At 40.4% G+C, this 23,500-nt stretch overlaps 2 protein-coding genes across 3 annotated transcripts; both read left to right on the top strand.

Annotated features, from left to right (window-relative positions):
* The first annotated feature begins 2,473 nt into the window (after positions 1 to 2,473).
* Positions 2,474 to 12,261, top strand: LOC122774301 (receptor-interacting serine/threonine-protein kinase 2-like). The gene is made up of 11 exons (XM_044033442.1): positions 2,474 to 3,149; positions 4,392 to 4,545; positions 5,613 to 5,768; positions 6,122 to 6,279; positions 6,998 to 7,047; positions 7,155 to 7,316; positions 7,715 to 7,800; positions 9,129 to 9,230; positions 9,412 to 9,508; positions 9,597 to 9,779; positions 10,911 to 12,261. Exons 1-11 carry the CDS (start codon positions 2,950 to 2,952, stop codon positions 11,294 to 11,296), a joined length of 1,734 nt encoding a protein of 577 aa, XP_043889377.1. The 5' UTR covers positions 2,474 to 2,949; the 3' UTR covers positions 11,297 to 12,261.
* Positions 12,262 to 15,260: 2,999 nt separating this feature from the next.
* Positions 15,261 to 21,401, top strand: LOC122774307 (Y+L amino acid transporter 2-like). Of its 2 annotated transcripts, none has more exons than XM_044033462.1 (10): positions 15,261 to 15,416; positions 15,641 to 16,165; positions 17,767 to 17,892; positions 18,019 to 18,163; positions 18,639 to 18,762; positions 18,906 to 19,009; positions 19,086 to 19,182; positions 19,272 to 19,421; positions 20,123 to 20,306; positions 20,429 to 21,401. In XM_044033462.1, the coding sequence occupies exons 2-10, from the start codon at positions 15,646 to 15,648 to the stop codon at positions 20,521 to 20,523; spliced, it is 1,545 nt and encodes a 514-aa protein (XP_043889397.1). In that variant the 5' UTR covers positions 15,261 to 15,416; positions 15,641 to 15,645; the 3' UTR covers positions 20,524 to 21,401. The 2 variants fall into 2 exon arrangements, with proteins under 2 accessions (XP_043889397.1, XP_043889389.1); XM_044033454.1 differs by having other exon boundaries at positions 15,633 to 16,165.
* The last annotated feature ends 2,099 nt before the right edge of the window (positions 21,402 to 23,500 follow it).

The following is a 23,500-nucleotide window of genomic DNA, read 5'->3' as shown; positions in this document are numbered from 1 at the left end:
GCAGGCAAGTGGTCACAAGTAAAAAAAAAAACAGAAAGGACACAAATGTAGTTTCACCATAAATCCTCATTGTGTTCAGTAAAGCTGAATACAGACAAATCCTGCTTTACTCTATACACACAACCAGCTGTTGAAGAACTAAACTGGAATGGTTGAGGGGAAACCGTGGCATCAGATGAATGTGGCAGCTGATATTATTGTGTTTAAAATGTCTTACAATTACTCACAAACAAATGTCATGTCAAGTCATGGAACCTGTAAAACATTATGAACCAATAAATGCATGGTAACTTGGAACTCTAATTTACAAATCAGTCATTTGTAAGTCTTCTCAATGAGAGGAGATTTATGTGGTTGCTTTGAACACACACATCTCTCTCTCTCTCTCTCTCTCCCACTCTCTCTCACACACACAAAAGAAATTGACCACAAAAAAAGACCACAAGCTTTCCAGTAGATGGCAGTAATTGAACATACATATTTATGAACGCCAACTAAAGACAGACCGGACCAGTATTATTGTAGTGGGTTTTTGTTGAATCCAAATCAAAGTCAAACTTAAACCATCCTACATAAATAACTTATGTGACACCCACATTATGCCCCAACCAATCACATTCAATAACAAAGACCCACATGTGCTGATCAAAACTAACACTTTAATTAACAGAAAGTAATAATACATACTGATAATCAAAAATCTAATCGTAATAAAAGCAAATCTGTTGACACACATATTAGTACCACATGCCAAGTGACCTGTAATAAAATAAATCAAACAATTAAATGTGGACTTTGAAAACACAGAACCGTATCCGGAGGGGGTTATAAGGGGGCTGTATTTCGGTTCCTCTCTTTTAGCTTTAAACATCTGGAAAAGGTATCGTACATAAGTACACAACATTATTGGCTGAGGTACAGGTGACTACAGGCCTGTATGTGCTGTTCTCCTGCATTATTATGCTGCTGAATGTAATGGGAACTAATTTGCATATTATTTACCACCTAATAGCTAGCACTCTTCTGCATTTATGCTCCAACTGTTGTGTATATAACTGTCAAACACTAGTCCACTGTTGATATTTAGCACTTCTGAGGCTATTCCATGGGTAAATATGTTTTTTTTAATTTCATATAAAAAAGTGTCCATGGCATTAACTCATGTATCTTAATATGATATATGTTTAATTTATGTTATGTTATGTTATGTTATGTTACTTGATCTCGCCTGGCCCTAGAGTTGTTCATTCATGTCACTAATGTAATTGAGTTTGACACCTCTGATCTACACAGTCAAAGACAAATAAAGTTCATCATAAATGTTCTGTCATCGCCATCTAGTGGAAAACTGAGTTCTCCTGCACATAACTGTCTTTGAGATGTATAAAATGTTTGTTTCATATACTTTTTTTTTGGTGGTTATATCCCATTAGTTGTATTGTATCATTCCATGACCACACAAGTGCAGACCTGCATCTCAGAGGGAAAGTAATAATATACAGTCTAAGTATACAGTTATATTTGATTAAAAGTACAAGTATCTTACCAGAAAATGACTTTGGTAGAAGTTGAAGTCACCTTTTTATAATATTACTCAGGTAAAAATCTTACGTATATGTCATTTAGTGTAGTTATTTTCTGATATAAAATGTGCTTAAGTTTTGGAAGTAAAAGTATTAAAAGTGGTAGGGTGAGATGTCATTCAACTGGGAGGTTGTGTGTTCATTTCCTGGCTCTGTTAGTTGTGGGGTTAAGTTGAGTGTGCTCTTCTGATTTTATTTGGTAGTAAGGAGTAACAAAGATGGTTTGAGGAAATGTCGTGGAGTAAAAGTAAAAGTTGCCAAAAATATAAATAACAAAGTAAAGTACAGATATGGGAATTTTGTACTTAAGTACAGTAACAAAGTATTTGTACTTTGTGACATTACAACCCTGATAATATATAATATAAAATAATCAATGGGGACAATTGAAATTAGTTCAACTTTCTTTGGTGAACAGGAGTGGGATTTAGAAGTTGGTTAACTATGTGAAACTAAATCAAAAGTTATTCTTGTTAATGCTGATTTAATTATTCAAAAACATCACATACAACATCATAATTAGGCTTGTACACTTGCATTGTGGAGCTATGTTACTATTAAATATAATGACAATAGATTCATATAAAAAACCTCATGCTTAAACAAGATTAAATGTGCTTTTATGCCAGAATGCCCATTTTCCAAAAAAGTTTTCTTATTTTTGATTGATCGTGTTTTTTCTCCTTCTCTATTATATTATTAATTTGTCTCGTGTGACATTTTGTGTCATAAAAATATTGAGTAATAAGCGTGAGTGTGAGTAGGCATACGTTTGTTAGGAAAGTCCCATGTGTGGGAAAGTCCACGGTGTTTCGATCGTTTCATTCGCTGTCAGGCTCAAAGGGGGGCGTGTCCCTGCTCCAACCGAAACTGAAATGAACTCCGCAAGACATTTTAATTCCTCTCCTTCGTCGTATTCGAGTTATATGTTGTAACACGTCGTATTGCGTGGAGGTGTAAAAACCTGCGGCCCTAAACGCATCATTTTAAAACCCGGAAGTGTGTCGTCATTAGCAATAATAAAGCACCTGCTTTCATGGAAGCGGATCTCAGCGGTTCTGTTGTTGTTCTCATTTAGACTGTGGCAGCAGGTATAACAAGCCCCCACTGTGTGAAAGACGCGGACGTGCGTGTACATTTGAGTGTGGCCGTGAGTTGCGCGGAGTTTAACTGGATTTTTAAACCGTTTGTCCAGCCTGTCGTTAGCCTTTAGCCTGTTAGCGCTGTCTAGGCACGCGTGTTGACGGGAGGGCTCCTCGTCCTCGCTGCGTAAACCTAAAAGCGGTAGTTCTCCTTTCAGCGGCTGACCCTGCGAAGCAGACATCTTCATAGGCTTCTCTTCCAATTCAAATCACCACTAACTGCCATGGAGTCGTGCGCGTCCGCAGGCTGTGTGAACATGGGCAATCTGACCAGCACCTTGCCAGTGATCCGCTATCAGAAGCTGACCGACCTGTACTACCTGAGCAGAGGCGGCTTCGGTACCGTGTTCAAGGCGCAGCACTCGGACTGGAGAACCACTGTGGCCATCAAGTGCCTGAAACTCGACTCTCCTTTCGGGGAAAGGTACCACCTATACCTCATCCTATTAAAGGGACACTTCAGTTTTTAGTTTGTGGGTTACAGTGTTCAGCACACAGCATGTTTTTATTGAGGCTAGACTGATGAACCTGGTTCGAGTTAGGCCTTGTTGTGATGTGAGCTATGATGAAGACAAGCTGAATAAGAGACAGTTACACAAACTGTACGCTATGTTGGGAATACATTGTACTTTCCTCACTAACAACATTTCCATAACATATTCTGTCTGACAGCATGGTAAACCACTACTAACTATCCTAAAAATAGCACACATGGAGAGTTTTCCTCTAATTGCTTCTACATCTTGTTTTCTCTGCTGTCCCCATTGACATCAACACATGACATTGTTATGGTTCTACTCATTCCCTGTCCACACAGGCATGTGTGCTGAACACTGTGTGTTCTGTGCTGTCACAAAGACTTTTCCAACACGACACACACACAAAAATATACATACACTGAACTATGAGAGCAGTTATGTTTCATAGTAACCATTAGAGGCAGCACTCAGAGATGCATAAACCTCCACCAGAGCTGTTCAGTTTTCCATGGTGATGATACATTCACCAGTATTACATTCACCAGGTTAAAAAAAAAAAAATCTTCATTTAATTTCTTCCTTCTATAACCTTTTTCCCCAGAAAATGTCCTCCTCCTTCACTCTTTGTGTTATGCTACTCACAAAAATGTGTCAGATGTGGCCAGAGATAAAATAACAACTTTTCTTGTTTGTCTGGTTCCCATTGAGAATTAAATGTTAGCTGATCCATTTAGTAAATATTAGTTGGTTTTGTGATCCATTTCGTAAATATTAGCTAGTTTTGTGATCCATTTCGTAAATATTAGCTAGTTTTGTGATCCATTTTGTAAATATTAGCTAGTTTTGTGATCCATTTAGTATACTGTATTACCTCATCAGCTGAAACTTGTTGAGATGTACATTTTCAACTAACCTGCCCTTACAACCTCTTATTCCACTGTGTAATGATGTGGTGACATTTGGGGATTGGCAGAAAGCTGGCTGGGTTTTATTGAGGTCGCACTGTGGCATTATCTGTAAATAATACAATAATGCAACTTTGTATAATAAAATGGTTGACACCTAAACGCTTCAGCCTAATGTTACGACCCGTTCCTCTGTGCACACACTTTAAATGCCATTGTTGTGGTCATCACATTGTCGTATCAAGAGTGAGAGTGAAGCCTGACCCTGTTTCTGTGTTTCAGGGAGAGGAATTGTCTGCTGAAGGAGGCAGAAGTGCTCCACAAAGCCAGATTCAACTACATCATCCAGATCTTTGGCATCTGCAATGAGCCGGAGTTCTTCTGTATCGTCACAGAGTTTATGAGCAACGGCTCTCTGGACCTGTTGCTCCATGAGGTAGCTATCAAATCCATGAGGCCATCATCTTCCTCTTTCATTTAGGAAACAAGAACTAATATATGACTAATCAGAAACTAAAAGCAACGCGCTCTTGCTTATTTATCACTGATCCAATTGCAGATCTTGTTTTTCCACTTGTGTTGTGTGTCTGTGAGGAGGGACTCACTTCATTGTTGGCATGCCCTCTTTCTTGTTTGTCTTTCATGCAATACTCATCCTAAACATGTATGATATGTATATCAACCAAAAGTGAAAGTTTGGGGGAAATTCCCACCTACACGTCATCTTGGTTTTGTCAGAGCAGGGAATCTTCTGTTATGTTCAACACACTTTCACTGTAGAGCAGCCTTTCTCGGCCACTGGTGGTCTGTGAGTGACCCCTAGTGGTCCCCGAGGTGAAAAGCAAGTAACATATCATGTTTTAAAATTTAAAATGTCAGTGTTTTAATTTCAATGTTTCTCAAACTGCCAGTGACATATGTGTTGTTTTCAATATCAAATCAACTAGTTCATTTTAGGAGGTTGTAATTTGTGAACGGTTGACATGGGCATATTGTTTTGGGGCTTAGGTGGTCTGTGAGTGTTTTTTTCTGGGTTAAGAGGTCCTTGGTCTGAAAAAGTTTGATAAACACTGCTGTAGAGAGACTTTTGTCAGGCCACAAAGCACAGGTGTGTGTTACAGTGAAGCATCGAGTTGAAGCATCGTGCATGCGTGTGTGTGTGCGCGTGCTATGAAACAAGCTCATAGCATTGACTGAAGGGTCATAGACCACACTGTTGTACTAATTACTCTTACTCCAGGTTTCACTCTGGAGCTTTAAATGTAACATAAGTACATAAATAAAATGTGTTTCCCGTAACTTTACCCTGATGCAATCTTGTTTCCAACTTTATCATATTCACATTTATTGTCATTTCTATGATGTACACTCGGTCAATTAAGTATACGTTAATGAGCAAAGTTTTTTGTTTGTTTTTTAGAGCAATGCTACAACATAATGTGGAATGACACATTTACTGAGTTTTGTTTTTTTGTGAACCGGTTCTTTTGTGTTTTCCTGCAGAAAGACATGTACCCTGTTCTGGCTTGGCCTCTGCGACTGAGGATTCTGTACGAAATTGCTCTTGGGGTTAATTTCCTTCACAACATGAACCCACCCCTCTTACATCATGACTTAAAGACACAGAACATACTGCTGGATGGTGAATTTCACGTAAAGGTATGTGCGTGTGTGTATCAGTGAGAACTTGGTATCATATAAGACACTATATATATTTGTGACATGTTGTCTTGTTAGTCAATAAAAAATTCAAGTGGTTGTCATGAATATAGAATCACAGGCTTATTCATATAAAAATGCTGTTTTCTTAAATCATTTAAGTCCACACTTGACTTGCTTCAAACATATTCTGTTACAATATATATACGTTGTAGCTCTTATGATAATGTTTTGTCACTTACCTGAATCATGACATTTAAAGTTCAATCAGAGAAAAGTTTTTAAAGTTTGTTTAGTTGGAAAACAAACAAACAAACAGTACAAGTAGTGTTCATATCCTGTTGTTTGCCCAGATTGCTGACTTTGGCCTTTCAAAGTGGCGACAGCTGTCTGTCAGTAAAGGATCGGGGCCTATACCCACAGAAATGGGTGGCACAGTGATCTATATGCCTCCTGAGGAGTATGAACAATCCAAGAGCCGCCGCGCTGACGTGAAGCACGACATGTACAGGTGAGACAGACATCCTCTTTGGACCTGGTATTAACATCCATCACAAAATTCCCTGGTGGTTTGAAGATGCATGATCTTGACATGTGAATATGCTGATTCATCTAGTCACCACCACAACATTAACCGTGCTCTGCACTGGTAGCAGATGTGAACCATAATAAATCCGTTAATCTGGGTGTGGCTTTTATATCATTAGTTACATATAATTATGTTCAATGTACATAATGTTCAAATGATCAGTGGTTACCGTTTTGGACAGAACTTGTGAATGCGTGAGCTCTTAGGAAGTTCTCCACACCGCTGTGAACTTCAATAAAGTAAATATTTCTGTAACAGTCAGCAGCACCTGGGATTTCTTTTTTCTGTGTTTGAAGGTGAATCAGCAGGGCTTTTTATTTTTGCACATAAAAAACAGAACACTGTACAGCCCACTTAAATAAAACTGCCAAACCTGTTAAACCTGTCTAAAGCAGCCAGGGATGACCTGATTTCAGGAAACTGTGAGAGGGAGGGAGAGATGATTTTTACTAAATCTGTAAAGGAATAAAACCTCTTTGTTGTAAGAGTTGTCAATAAGTTTATTGTCTATCGGGTCAATCAGTCAGCACTTCCCTAAAGCAGCTTTTTTTAGCTTGTTGTAAAATTCCTCTATGCTGTGGGGGAATACCGGGCACGCTGATGACACAAATCTCTTCTCTTCTTCATGATTACATAACAGCTATGCCATTATTATGTGGGAGGTGCTGTCCAGGCAAATACCATTTGAAGGTAACAGTATTTTATATTATATTAAACTGCTATTTTGTACATTTTACTTAGATGTGTCACTTTCATTTGCTCAAAGAATAAATTAATCTATGTGTGTGTTGTCACAGAGGTGACAAACCCCATGACGATCATGTTCCGCGTGCTGCATGGGATGCGTCCAGACACAAGCTTGGACAGCCTGCCCGTGGACATCCCCAGCAGAGGGACCCTCATCAGTCTAATGACCTGTGGCTGGACCGCAAACCCCGACGAGCGACCCTCCTTCCTCAGTAATTTCACACCAACTGCGCAACTGCAAGAAGTCATTTCCAGCAGAGTGTTACAAACCTTACTTTTTCTGTTTTCACAATCTAGAATGACTGTGGTCATGTTAAGTAAGAGTCAAAAGATACTTTTTCCCTGACGAAGCAGTGACTAATTGTCAGCTTCCTGTCATGTCAGCTTCCTGTCAACTCCCAGAAACAGCTTTTTCTCAAAGTATGCATGTTCATGTTATGCCATGGCTTCACCATTTCTCATGAGTGGCTCTTTCTGGACTCTAAATGCCCATACACCTGTCTTCTATCAGAGTATAAAAGTTGAACGAAATGTTCCTAAACAGAATCACAGTCACTGGTGGCAGGAATGTTTTCCCTCTTCCTACTTAACGTTTTTTCCTCCATTTCAGAGTGTTTGATTGAGCTGGAGCCCATGGTGAGAAATTTTGATGAAGTCGAGTTCTTAGAGGCTGTTCTGCAGATCCAGAGGTCGAAGGCAAGTGACATTCTATTAAACTCATTTTTTTTGTTACCCAGTAAACACTTGACAGGCTCTAAAAAATGCAGAAACAAATGTGAAGAGTGTCATAAAGGTCATGTTTTGCCTTTTAATGACATCATCTGCTTATCTGTCTACATCTGCTACAACAGCTGAGTCAAACCCACTATGGAACATTAGAATGAAGAAGCAAATATTCAATACTAGTGTGCAGTATTTTTGGTGTATTTGCAATGGATCACGACTACTCATTGCAGTTTGATGCAAACAAGAGAACAATTCCTAAGATCTCATACTGCTTCCTGAGGGCTGTTGCACAAAAGTAGAATTAATGCGACATATTTACAGTACTGCAGGCTAATAGAATTAGGTAAAATACATCCAGATGTCAATGAACAAGTATAAATCACACTTATTTCTGATCAGAGTGACAGCTGTGACAGCTGAATGAACCAGGATTAACAAAATTGGACATTTTCAGTTGCATTTCAATTGTTCAGTTCATTGTAGTTCAGATTATGGATATGCAAATGGGGTCGAAGGCAGGGATTAGTTTCTTCACTTTTGAAGATAACAAAGTGAATGGGGATGATTTGGGCAGGAAAAGATCTTTCCTGAATGAGTGTTTTGTTTTCGTGTCGGCCGGAGACTGTGGGACAGTTGTGATCGTACAGGGCAGGTCCAAGTTGTAAATGTGTTTAACTGAAGCAGAACTATAGGCGGTTAAACTAAAAATAGTGGTGATTTACCAACATTTAACAACAAATGAAAGTTGAAAATCCAAAAAACTGTGTGTAATTTGGGGCAAATGTTACTGTGACTAAAAGGCAGTGACAGGGCAAAAGTTAAGATCATAATTTCCTTAAACACATCCTTCCTCTTTTCACTTCTCTCTCTCCCGCTGTGTGTGTGTGTGTGTGTGTGTGTGTGTGTGTGTGTGATGGAGGTGTACATTTGGTGAATGATTTTGATACAAAAGAGTAAAGTAAATATTAAAAAGGGTATCACTGGGCACCAGTACTGAATTCAAAGTACTGTAACGGCACTGGCTGAAATGTGAACTGTACCCAGTCGTGTGATAAATGCTATACTGTGCTATTTTGGTCTTCTGTTATGTTTCCTTTGTATGGACAGTTTGTTTTTCACGTTTTTTCACCGTGCGTGTATAAGAGCCTCCAATTAAATACTGTGATATATTTTGGTAACTACAATTTTGGAGTCACTACTGCTGGCTGATATCATTTCACACATGTATTCTTTATGTCAGTACATGGCTCGTTCTCCTGCTCTTCTTTCTCATGCAACTCCTCTTCCTCACTCCGCAGTTAAGGCAGAGATCAGGCTGCTGTTCAGCTCAGTCGACATGTGAGAACATGAGTGAGGAGGGACCCCGGAACATACTGAACAACAGGCCCAGCCCCTGGCCGGTCAGTGTCAACACATTCTCACCTACGTTTAGGATAAGCTGTACTTATGCACTGATAAGTTTGTAGAAATATCGGTGAGGTAGTTATTTATTTTAGAGCTGTTATGGTATTAAGTTATTCATAATGTACTGTATAAGTGTGTATAAATGTAAATGTAACAGCGGTGTCTGTTCTGTTACAGGAGAGCAACATATCAGGCCCAGGCTCTTGTTCCTCCCAGGACACAGACATTTCTCTACCAGGTGCCCTCGTCAGCAGTAACACTGACTCGTCCAAAGGTAATGACTGCAGCACAGGCATTTTGTGCCTTTGCAGTATATAATGAGTAGTGATCATACATCTTACTCTGCTCTTTCTCATGTATAGAAGATGACCTGCCATGCTCAGCCAGAGCTCCTTCTCTGGAGCCTCCAGGGTCTCTGATTGATCATAACTGCTTCCAATCCACCAGGGATATGAATGATCTGAATTGTCCCACCAATCTTGACCTGCCCGAGTGTGAAACTCAACTGGACAAACTCGCCCTCAAGCCGCAGCCCCTGCAACAAGGTACAAGCAAGTTGAAGAACAGACTCTCTGGCTTATTAATAATCGGATTGCACTTATTATCACTCTGTTATTCAGGGAAATGCTCTTGAAGGTGTCTGTTTACTTGTGCACAAAGGTAGATAAGCATTGTCATTAAATTGGATAACTGTCCTGGAGAGAAAACACCAGAGAATACAGTTATTGCTTAATTAATACTTAGTAAGTGTTACTACAGTTGTGTCACCCAGTGATAATTCTGTGCTGCACATAGGGAGTGCTTTGATTTCTATCACGACAGGTGGAGGCAACAGTAACACGGCTCTAGTAAAGCAGCATGGCTGCAAAAAGTGCCCACAGAAAGTTTCATCAGTGAATTCTCCTGTTCAAAAAAAACGCGGTCGTTTGACACTTTGATGGGATAAATGTGTACCCACCCGCCCCTGCAGTGCTGGTGTATGTAACCGGTGTAATGTGTGCGTTGTGTAGAACTCACCATACAAACGAATATCTTTGGAGGCAGTCTCCGTTCCTTACACAAGATAAAAAGAAAGTCCCACCAGCATGTGAAACGTAGGGAAATGTGCCGTCTCTAAAATAAACCTACGTAACAGTGTGCCAAATTTGGCAAGAATGTGCTCAATGACGGTGCTAAACAATACGGAAATAACACAAGCACACGTGACGCGCACATCTCCCTCAGTGTACAGCAGCACAGGGGGAGAGATGAGGGCGGGACACACCCTTAAATAAATGGTGGGCATCCTACAAGGTTCCACATGACAACTTAAACTCCCGTGTCAGTGTAACAAAAACTTAAAGTACATTTTGTGTAATTATCACATGAAAAGGAAAAATGAAATAATTAACCGTTGTGTAATAAATTGCAGTATGTAACAAATAGGCTGCAGTAGCTCACCCTGTTACATATACACACAAACACTGAGCTCAAAAGTCAGGTTTAGCCTGACGGAGTCATTTTCAGACTAATAATATTACACTGTTTCTGTTTTGAGGACCAATCGGAGGCAGAATAATAATAACATCATCAACAACAAAAATCACCAGACATGGCACACTGCAGCTTTAATAATTTGTCATTAATTATCTTACATTTATTCCCCCCAACTCCTGCTCTGTCACCTCCCCTTACAGATTACTTGCCACCACTGCAGCAGTCTTCGCCCTCACCGGGCCCCATCACTCAGTGGATTGCGACACACCGCGAGGCGATCGTCTGTCAGATGACCGAGGCGTGTTTGAACCAGAGCTTGGACGCCCTCCTGGCTCGCTCCATGCTGATGCGAGAAGATTACGAGCTTGTGACAAACCAGCCCACCCGAGCCGCCAAGGTCCGTCAGCTCCTGGACAACTGTCACAGGCACGACGAAGACTTTTGCCACATAGTCGTCCGCAAACTGCACGACAACAAGCAGATGGGCCTGCAGCCGTACCCCGCTGAAATCAGCTCTCCCACCACAACCCTTGTCCCCAACGCGCCACCACTGTCTATGTCCTACAATATCCCCAGGAACATTTAGTGGCAGACACAGTCAAACAATGCAGACAAAACTATAGACTCAGGATGGGGACTATGTTTGCAACATCAAAAAAACAAGGAACGGCAGGGTGACGAGTCACAGAGACAGTGTTAATGTCCTCTCAACAATCAGATGGATTTAGACTCTGTGTTATCAGATGAATCTGTGAGTTTTATTCAGTTAAACGTTAATCAGGTGTCTTATTTATAGTGTTTTTATACTGAATGGATGTATTACAGGGTTTAACTCCTTTTTGGTAAGTGATGCCTCGTTGTCTTTGAACACAGCGACCTTTATCTTTGTAGCTGAGGATTTGTGTGCGCAAGTGTGCGCAGCCTTCTTTGTAGAAGAAACCCATGTTCTCAGTTGATCTGAGACGGATACGGGTTGACTGTTGGAAAACCTGCAGCAACATTACAGTTTAGTCTTACTGTAGTAGTAATCTTATGTTAAGTTATGGTGGCGTTGTGGCGCAAGTTGGGGCATAAAGTGTCTGTTTTTGTCTGGAGCGCATTTACCTATAATAAGAAGGTGAGAAGATGAAAGAAAAGTTAAACAAAAGATCTTCCAATTGATTAGGTTTTATCCTTGTCAGTAGTGACCTCATATCTTTGTGTTTATGATTATAATTGAAATAGTGTTCACCTGAGACACTTCAAGAGTTCCACTTCTTCCAAATGCTGTGGGCAAAGGTTAAAAACCGTCACATTTATGAACCTACTGAGCAGATACAGGGTCCAGCCACAAAGTATTATCAGCATTCTGCTTCATTAATTCCTCTAACTCTTTATTTATTCCGCCCACTCATTAATCACTAACACATCTGTTTAGTGTCATATCTTAAAAACTGTAGCACAAATAAGTTGACTAAGTCTATGCCTAATTATGTCATTGTTATGAAACCTATTGTTTTTCTGTTGATTGAATAATGATTTTTATTGTTGATGTAAAAGGTTTGTCATTAATCCCTTCTGGCTCCGTTGTTGGTTTCATGCCCTGAAATTGGTGCTTAGATTCCAGGATTGTAGCTGTGGTATTTACTCATTCGCACATTCAACACTAAATAATCTTTGTTTTATTTAGGTTTCTCTACAAATAAGCACTTTATTGTTGCTCATTATGTGGATGCATATTATTGTGCTGTTCTTTAAAACACGGATGAGCCATAGCAGGTTGCTCTCAGAGAGAGAGACGAGGAAAACCATGATGCGATGTAGCAAAAAGAGAACAAGGTTAATATAGTTCGTGTTGCTTGGTCTCGAACTGTGCCTCATTCTGTTCGTGGTCTCAACATAAAAGCCTTTTACACGCTTCTGGAGTTGAGTAAAATGACTTTATATATATACAGTATATAATATACTTTTGTATATTGTAGATGGTAGTTTTGTGGGTTTACATTATGTTTTCATCTGTGACCTCAAAACACCATCCCATAATCAAGAACAAAGTTGAGTGATAATTTAGTGCTCATCACTATGGTTTAGTTGACATGTAGCCGTATGATTTTTCCATATAATGCGACAATCATTAAAGTAGGTACTATGTAGTTACTTCTGCTCGTTTTCTTTGTTACTTTGTATGTAACTTGTAATCAGTTAGTAGCACATTCAAATATAATAATAATAATGTAATATCATTTTTATAAAGCTGCTGATTTGATTTGAAATACCAGAAAGCTGTAAAAATGTGTATGTAACCATGAAATATCGTGGACTTGTACAGGACAGTATGTTTCTGAAAGAGGCAGGTAGTGGTTCCAAAAGACACACAATGAAGTTAAAAAAAGAAGAATCTAATCGAATCTTTAATTGCCTTAAAGAGATGCAAAAAAACTTCAAACAGTAACGGAGACAAAATGACAACAAACACAAAATTCCCCATGAAACAGCACAAAACCGTTCAGTTTGACCTTTCACTGTTACAAAATGAATGTGTGAATAATGCGTTTAACCTCTTCAGTTTCCTCTGTCATGTTTTCCTGGGACACTTAAAGTGAGCTGGTTATGGTTATCAGTTAACGCTCTTGTTTTCTCACCATGGCGTCAGGACGTCTGCTGAGTGAGAGGCTTTGTAGAACCTGATAATGTAATAAACATTTGCACTTCCGTCCATTGAAAATGTAATAAAACCTGATAATGTAATGAAGTGCATTTCCCAATAATGTAATACACTTTTTACCAATAACGTAATAAAGTATTACATTAACGGGAGGTTATTACACTATCAGGTTAGCCTTCATTTCGCAGGTCCTGATAATGTAATAATTCCCCAATATTGTAATAATTTAACAGCAGACCACCCGTTACTTGGGTTCAAGTGGTGATACTATGTAAGCAACGCAAGCTTGAGAGCTCTAGCTCCAGCAACAGGACAAAGTTGGACATGCATGTATGTACATTAACTTTTGACTTGTGCATCCGTTTTTCTCAAACGATGGATCACTGGAATCCTTGGGCCAAGCGGAGTTCAGCGCATCCTTAATGTTTTTTTCGGCCACATTGGATTTTCTGCCATCTTTGATCATCATTAAGAGAAATCTGAAATGCTCCAAATACAAGGTCCAGTATCAAATGTCAGAATCCTCTATCCCTGAGCAGAAATGGTTTTCAGTAGCTAATGTAACTAGTGTCACCCATAGTAAAGAAAAAAATCGAAGAACTCTCAATCAGTCAGCTAATGCGAAAAGAAAGCAAAAAGTCACTCGGATCAGCTTCATTCATTTGTTTCTTCTGGAATGAAGTGAACTCTGGATCTGACCATCTCATGTCATCTACTGATATTCCTGAATATCGAGAGAATAGTTACAATCCATCACCTGCTGTAACTCCATCACCTGCTGTAACTCCATCACCTGATGTAACGCCTTCATCAATAGGGTCTCTCATCTCTTCAAGTACCTAGCCAGCCCTTTCTTACCATGGATTCATTGTCTGACAGTCTGGGATTGAATTCAGCAGAAGAATGCACAATAAGTATGATGAAGTGATACAAACAATCTGGTCCTAACAGTGGTCTGGCTCTAAGACTGAAGGAACTCTTTGCCAAGCATTGTCATTGGATGAGACCATGGCTTGTGCTCAAGTATCTGAGTTATGGGAGATACCAAGTCAGAGATATATACTGGAAGTAGAAGAGGCAAGTGAGTTCATATCTATATACAGAATTTTGTAAATATGTTGATATCTCAAACTTTTTCAAAACATTCATATTGTATTACATCTTTTTCAAGGAGACCACAAGGAGTGGTGGAGGCCTGGATGCCGAAAGAAAGTTCAAATCCAGATCCAGAGTTCAAATCCAGATCCCTAAGTTCTAAAATGATGGCTTTAAAATGAGGTTGCTTTTCTGGATATAAGTTACTTGTGTGTTGTGTGTGTACTGTTGTGTGTTGAAATTAAGTAAACAGTTTAAACACAGCGCCCCCAGAAGTCAAAGGTCACCATTTTTGTGGTATCCCCAGGATGATGTCATGAATCTATGTACCATGTTTGGTTTAAATATGTTAAAGTAAAATCCAATATGGCCAAAAAAAAAATTAAGGATGCGTTGAACTTGGCGTGGCCCAAGGGTTCCAGTGATACATCGTTTGTGAAAAACGGATGAACAAATCAAAAGTTAATGTATACAGTATCACCACTTGAACCCAAGTAACGGGTGGTCTGCTGTTAAATTATTACAATATTTGGGAATTATTACATTATCAGGTTTTATTACATTTTCAATGGACTCAAGTGCAAATTTTTATTACATTATCGGGGATTTATTACATTATCAGGTTCTACAGGCCTCAATCACAGTCTGGTTACAGTTGTCGTTTATTAATTGATCGCAATATCAAACCAGACCGAGAAGCAGCGTAGCTCCCACTGTCTTTATCATGGAAAGCTGCCTGGGGGCAGGGACGAGGGCTGCTCGTCTCTGAAAATAGCACACGGGAACACGAGAGTGTGGGTCGACTGGTGCTGGAAAAACACCCGTTGTTTTGGGCTGTAGGGATTGCAACACTGACCATCCTGTTGCTGCCTCTCAGATGTGACAGGTTTTAGAGGAGCAGCACTGACATGAGAGACAATCCATGCTCTACAGAACAACAAGCACACTCTTAGATTTCCCAGAACAGGTAAAGTTATATTTTCTTTGTGAAACAGTTGTCTTGTTTGGTTTAGTGCACTTGTTAAAAAAGTTTCATCCATAATTGTTTTCAACCTTTTCTTGTTTACTGGACTTTGACAGGCTGGTGTTCAGCTTTTAATGTTTCAGCTTGAAGTTGTGTATTAGTCATGTCACCTTATTTGGAATGACCCTTTTCATTTTTACTAAATCATCTCTATATCAGCACTGCAGGTCTAATGGGGGACTTGAGGCAGAAGATGGTGGTCATGTCACAAACTATATGCCCACACTCACGGGCTCCATCTGATGAAGACCTGAAGGCCCCGAGCGTGGGGAAGGAAGAGAAAATGAGCATGAAGCGAGAAATCTCTCTCATGAACGGTATCTGCCTGATTGTGGGCAACATGATCGGCTCTGGGATCTTTATCTCGCCAAAGGGCGTGCTCATGTACAGCGCCTCGTATGGGCTGTCGCTGCTGATTTGGGCTCTCGGAGGCGTCTTCTCAGTGTTTGGGGCTCTGTGCTACGCAGAGCTTGGCACCACGATCACAAAGTCTGGAGCCAGCTATGCCTACATCCTGGAGTCCTTTGGCGGCTTCCTGGCTTTCATCCGCCTGTGGACGTCCATCCTGCTGATTGAGCCAGCCAGCCAGGCTGTGATCTCACTGACCTTTGCCAACTACCTCGTGGAGGCGTTCTACCCTACATGCCAGCCGCCCTACAATGCTGTCCGCCTCATCGCTGCAGCCTGTCTGTGTAAGGAACTCTCCTGTGTCTGAATGAGTGTGTGACACTTAAACACAATCACTGTCACTGTCACGTCAAATGACTGCAAGAAATGTGGGTGTTTTCCAACGTGACGTAACAGTGCTTGTTGTTCACTTGTCGCTGAGTTTCAAAGGCGGACTGATGTGAACTATGTAAAAGTGTAACAGCTGTAATCGGGAACAGGGAGGAACATAGATGACAGTGTTAACTTGTGGTAAACAACCATTGTTTTGACGTCGGCGTCAGCAACATTTAAATATAAACAAACGTCTGTCACATTCAAACTATTGTCAGATGGCACTGGGCTGCACGCGACTCGTGTCGCCTGGTGACATTTGTTTCACGTCAGTAAAGTGAGATGGTTGTGAACAGGTTGGAGTACGACTGAAAGTACCAAGACACGTTTCAGAAGTGGATTCTGCTGCTCAGAAACACTGGTCTTTCAGCAGTTTGAAACGTTCCCTCCCCTCCCTGCCCCTGGACGTCCTGTGCACACACACAAACGCTCCCGCAGTCAACTCTGATAGCCGCACTTATGCTGTAATGTCACCAAAAGATTCACACCGTAGCTTCAACATAAAATGTGGTTCTTTCAAAGCTTGTTTTCAGTGCAGGTGTCGTTAGTGGAGAGTTCAGCCGTTTATTCTTACATTTGAATCAGCTAAAACTTAATTCCACTATAATTATGTCTTGATGCTAGTTCAACTGTTTAATATTCACAGCAACATTTAGATAAGCCAAGTTTAAAAGCCCTCCACTGAGGAAACATGAGGTGGCTTTCATTCTGAAGCCCTCACAGGAATCTGTCCGTCAGGCTGAAGTATGTCCATTCACCCCAGTGAACTGCCAGACCTGTAAAAATACTACAGTATTTCACAGCTGGGGTTTGTGCTTTGGAGAATCACACATGGTATTTAGGTCAGTGTGTTACGTACAGTGGAGAGCATTTAGAGAATCGGAACCCCATTTCTTTTTATTGTGAACGTGAATGTGGATGTGGACAGCAGAGAAAACCTAACTGAAAAATATCAATGACTTTCTATATATATATACTGTGTTTGACATGTTTTCAGTGATTTACCGTATAAATCAAACAGCTGATCTGCCCGTGGTAACACAGCTTCTTTGTTAACAGAATGGTAAACATCTAAAAATAATCCAGTGTGAAGTGTACAGTGCTTAACAAATGTATAAGACCACCACTCAAAGCCACGACTTCTGTAATGGTTTTTGTGGTTGAATGTTATGCTTTATTTATTTCTAACTTATCAGGCTCAAATTGGCTATAAAAATGTAAATTCAGTTTGTGAATTGCCAAAAAAAAAGTTTTTGTAAGACTTTTCCTGTTTTATGACAGGTGGTCTAATACATGTGTTAAACACTTTACAGTAAGAATGTTCTTTTTGAGCTATAACACATTTTCTCCTCTGTCCCTTCACATCAAAACCATGTGTAAATTATTATTATTATCCCTCTCCAAACAGGCAGCGTGGTGAATGTAACGCATAGATACCGCATGCACACCTGTTTCAACATTTTAATCATGCAGAGGAAGTTTCATCACTGCTTTATTCCTCTGCTTTGTCCAGGTATACTCATTTTTATCAACTGTGCCTATGTGAAGTGGGGCACTCTAGTCCAGGACATCTTCACGTACGCCAAACTCATGGCACTCTTCCTCGTCATCGCTGTCGGCATCATGAAATTATCTTGCGGTAAGAGAATTCATCAATATATATATATATATATATATGTATATATATATATATATATATATATATATATACAATAAAATAAATCTTGCCCTGTTTCATTAGACTCTGACTTTTCTGTTTGTGCAGGAGAAACAAAGAACTTTGAGGGCTCATTCGAGGGCTCAACCACAGATCCGGGAGCCATAGCTTTGGCTCTCTACTCCGCTCTGTTCTCCTACTCTGGCTGGGATACTCTCAACTTTGTCACGGAGGAGATTAAGAATCCAGAGAGGTAAAGAATAGCAGCATGAATCAAACTGTGGTCATTTGATTACTGTATTTTTCAGTTAGTCATTTAAAGGTGCAGTGTGTTTAAACTTGTAGACTCACTCCTGTGTGACTCACGCTTTCCCGTGCATGTCAGGGAACATTCACACTCTCACCATCATCTGTCTCCTTCTTTATCAGAGGTTTATGCATCAGGTGAATGTGGGCTGAGCTGTTTTTCCTGATTTGAAAAGCCAGTTTGTCCATTCAGGCTGGAGCAAGATGGTGGCCCCTGTAAAGCAAGGCCATTGCCTCAGGCACTTATTCCAACATTTATTATTCTTAAGTGATGATATGACAGCAAGGGAAGCCCTAAATAGTAGTTCAATTCCGTGAAAACATTTCTGTCCTCCAGGGGGTGCATGACAGAAAATAATTGAGAGCCACTGCAATAAACCCCACTGGACCTTTAACTGCCTTATGTGTGCTTGTTGTTGCAGAAATCTGCCTCTGGCCATTGCCATTTCCATGCCCATAGTGACCATCATCTACCTGCTGACTAATGTGGCGTACTACGTGGTTCTGGACATGCCGTCTCTGCTGGCCAGTGATGCCGTCGCTGTGGTAAGAGCTGAGAAATTCTTCCCTCTGAGGTGAAAACAAAGCTGCAGAAATGGAAGCACAAACTCCCCGTAGTAAATTGCCTGCGGACTGTGGATGACGTGATGCTCTGAGGTATTTATAAACCAAGTGAATTTGATCCACAGACATTTGGGAATGCAGTCCTGGGACCATTCAAGTGGATCATCCCTGTTTCTGTGGCCATGTCCTGCTATGGAGGACTCAACGCTTCAATCATTGCGGCCTCTCGGTCAGTACAAACAGTGTGGACCTGCGCTGGCTTTAGGTCAGTGACATCAATAACAATATCTGCATTCATCATGTAGGTTGTTTTTTGTTGGAGCCAGAGAAGGTCACCTGCCCAACAGCTTGAGTCTGATCCACATGGAGCGCTACACACCTGTACCTGCACTGCTGTTCAACGTGAGGAACATAAACATTCAAGACCAGTTCACATCAAATCCCACAATCTTCTGTTAGAAGGGACGTTTTACTGCTCTGTCCGTCTGCAGGGCTTAATGGGTCTGATCTTTCTGTGCGTGGAGGACGTGTTCCAGCTCATCAACTACTTCAGCTTCAGTTACTGGTTCTATGTGGGTTTGTCCGTGGCCGGACTCATCTACCTGCGTGTTACTCAGCCAAACCGACATAGGCCTGTCAAGGTGCCACTCACTCACTCACTCGCACAGACACACACACACACACACACACACAGTGAGAGGAAGCTTTAATCTTCAGCTATCTTTTACTACTCACATATTCTTTTAATGATTTTGAGAGGGTCATTTAGACTGGATTATTGTGATGCCCTCTATGTTAGTGTGAGCCAGGCTGCCCTCTCTCTCTCTCTTCACATCTTTATTCACCATCACGATCAGTGCGGTCTGCAGAAAAGTCTCTTCTTGTGCTACTTGACAGAGCCTTTGCTGTGGTCGCTTGTGAAGAGCTAGTCTGATAATACTTTTTAAAGGCCATATCTGCCGATACCGATATTGTGCTGATAATATTGTGCGTCCCTAATTTGGACAGCCTTATTGAAACTCCAGCCTTACCCTAAACTAACAACTAGACAAATCTTAGCCCTAAATTTCACCAGTTCTCCCTCCTCTTACTGACAAAGTCAGTGTTTATGCCAGAAAAGATTCTCAAGAGACAACATCACACACACACACACACACATAGTTGCTGGAAGTGATGATTAACACGACAGTGCACTTTGGAACTATGACATAATAAAACTAACACTGAAATCATTGATTAAAGTGCACATGTCACTGGTTATTTTTAAGTGAATATTGCCGAAACTAAAGTGGACCAGTGTTTCCTCTTCTTCTTCTTCTTCTTCCTCCTCCTCTCTCCACAGTTGACTCTGGTCATCCCCTTCATCTACTGCGTGTGCAGCGTGTTCTTGGTCATTGTCCCTCTGTATGGAGACACCATCAATTCTCTCATAGGAATTGGCATTGCACTCTCTGGCGTGCCAGTGTATTATGTAACCATTTACCTGCCCGAGGAAAAGAGGCCCAAATTCATACGCAAGTTAAACAGTAAGTTTTGGACTTGTGTGGTATTTGGACAAAGAAATGACCGCTTATGTCATTGTCCTGTTCCATCTGAACCATAAACCGTCTGATTTCCTCCCTCTCTCCGCTTTGTTTTCCTCACACAGACTTTGCCACTCGACACACCCAGATGTTGCTTTATTGCTGCTTGACTGAACTCGACATTGAGACAGAGACACAAGCAGGCACTAAGACGCAGTGAGCTGCAGAGGAGAAGAGCTGCTCTTGTTTGTTTGGTTGTTTGGTTGGTTGGTCGGTTGGTCGGTTGCCGTCGAGACGCGACCTGTGATGAGACGGACAGCACAGCGAGGAGTTGACTCACAACATTTGTGACGATTACTTCCAAAAAAGAAAGAAGAAACAAAAAAGACTCACCTGAAAGACTGTGAATGTGATACACTTTTCTACAGAGAATGAGAAATATTTTATATTCAGGATTTAATAAAAATGTTGAAAGAAGTCACATTTTTATTTTTCATGATAAGGTTTACAGTAATTACAGTGTGTATACGTGACATTAAATACTGCTGATGTGGCAAATTAGGTTTTCAACTGGAAATTGCATTTCATTTTTCAGCAAAAAAAAAAAAGAAAAAGAAAAAACAAGGGTCTGTAATCGGCACGTAGACGTGTCCATACAGTCACACGTCTCAACAGTAAAGTAGATCATCCACGTGACTGCTCATCTTCAAACGCCTCTGTCTCGGTGGAACATGTCTACAAATCACTGACAACCCCAAGTAATGACCATTGTGCCCTGAACCATCCTGCGCACCACATGAAAAACACATGACCGCCTGAGGGTCACACACTGCTGTCGCTTCTGACGTTACCAAGCAATCAGAACCCGGACGTTGTAGAGATTCTCCCCCACTGAATGTATTATCACATAAATAAATACAATCAAATCAGCTTTTCCCTCACAGCAGCAGTGCTGCTCGACCGACGTGTGTGGAAAATCAGAATATTCTCCCCCAGTAACTGATTCAGGAGCTTTGTCTGGATGATGATGATGATGATGATGATAATGGTCCGTACTTTATTTTATTGTGGAATAAAGTGCTCTGTTTGGCTGTGGTATATTGTGTGCGGTGGCTTTGTATATCGGGTGTGCGCTCGTGTTTATATTGTTGTCACGTTGTTGTTGTTTCGATCTTGAGTATTTGATAGATTGTGAGATTTTGAGCGCTGCCATTTGGTGGTGCTATTGATATGATAATACATGTCAGATTGGCACTGTTGTTGTTGTGTGATGGCATTATTCAGCTACAATGTTGTGTCAAAGGTGCTCCGTGGTGCCCTCTCTCCCTGTGTTTTTGTTGGGAGGGTATGAGAGTAATATGTGGTACTTCCGGATTGCATTAGAAGAATTTCCTGCATAGCCCCACCAGACTATCCAGACCAAAATCGCCACTGGGCCAGATTATCAGTAAAACACACACACACACAGGGGCAAATATGTAAAATACACAGAAATACAACATGTTCTTCCCATTGTCCTTAAAGTTTGAGATTTTAAGATTGTGTGTGTGTGTGTGTGTGTGTGTACACCTGGTTGTGGGGACTATATTTTAAGGTGAAGACGTAAGAACGTAAAGCTGAGGTCAGGGGTCATGTGAAGGTTAGAGTAAGTCTCCAGGAAATGAATGTAAGTCAATGTCCTCTGAGGACCAATTGTCAAACAAACTTAACCTCTTTGTGAGGACATTTTGGCTGGTCCATACAGCTTGAACAGGCTTTTTGAGGATTAAGACCTGGTTTTAGGGTTAGGTTTAGAATAAGGGACTAGGGAATGCATTATGTCTGTGAGTGTCCTCACAAAGAATGAAAGAGTAGCATCTGTGTGTGTGTGTGTGTTTTGAGGAATTTTGAGGAATCTCATATATACATAACACTCTCATGTGCTACATGATTTTCATTACATTTCAGGAAGAGTAAAATCACTTCCTGGAAAACTTTAAATCTGTGAAGAGCTTGGCATTAATCCGTAGATTCCGTAGCGAGACAAGCTAAAACAAAAAAATGCATTGTCTCTTAAAGTCATTGTATTCCGTCCCATTTTCCAATTTTCCGCATGATCCGTGTGGTCTCCCTGTATAAACTCATGGGGGTGATTCAGAAGAAGACCTCAAAGCCTGAACTACAGCTCACGATGGATGTGAAAGTTCTGTTTCTGCATTTTTCTCTCATTCTGGGCACCACATCCACCACGTCACTGGCAGATCCAAGTGGGAATTGCAAAGTCATATGGTAACTGTCTTTATGAGGAGCACAGTGGGTGCTGCTGTGGTAGATTTGTGCTTTTCTATTGTGTAAAACTAGTTTTATGTTTGTGTCAATAACTGCATGCTGCAACCAGTTTTACAGAACAGATACAGCATTATAAACCATTATAGATAATGGTTTATAATGGCTTTGGATTGCATGTCATTCACTGCTGTGACAATGAATTCAGAGAAAAAAATGTGTCTCACAGATATTTATGATTTGTTCTTTACCTTAACACGCACGGCTCTGCTCTGCTCTGCTCTGCAGGTTGTTTGGGGCGAAGTGCAGCAATGTCAGTGAGAAGTTGATAAGTCAGATCAAGGACTGGCCAGACGTGTACGAGGTCAGGAGCTCTTTAGATATCTGTGTCAATGATGGTGTGTTTTGTGTGTGATGTTCTTGCTCATTTTGGGATTTTTTTTACGCTGCAAAGTGCTCTGAATGATCATTATTATTGTTATTTTTATTTGTGCGATTAATCCACATATTCAGTAGTCATTTACATCAGTTGTATCAGATGTAAACATGTTGTAAATGTTACAAACATATAGTATTTTGACTGTGATACTACAAACATTACATGGATTTTATTTTTTTATTATTATTATTATTATTATTATTGTTATTATTATTAATTAACCAGTTTTCTGTATTCCTGTTTAAATTATTGATCTTGTTTCATTTTGAAAAATGCTATTACCTGTTTATTAAAACACACACTACACGATGCCACAGTTAACAGTTAAACATTAGACTTGACTTTGAATTATGTGTTGCAGCTTAAGTCGTCGTCGTCTTTAATGATTGAAGCCACACACACGTCTCCCACGACACAGAGCGTGAACAAACTTCATTTTCTTTTGGGGCAAAAGGACCTCTGTAAAGTCATTGTAAGTATTTTTTTATTTTTT

This window comes from Solea senegalensis, linkage group LG1 (genome assembly GCF_019176455.1).
Source record: "Solea senegalensis isolate Sse05_10M linkage group LG1, IFAPA_SoseM_1, whole genome shotgun sequence".
NCBI classification, from domain to species: Eukaryota; Metazoa; Chordata; class Actinopteri; order Pleuronectiformes; family Soleidae; genus Solea; species Solea senegalensis.
The sequence above is the reverse complement of the archived record's forward strand: the minus strand, read 5'-3'. Positions and strand labels throughout refer to the sequence as shown.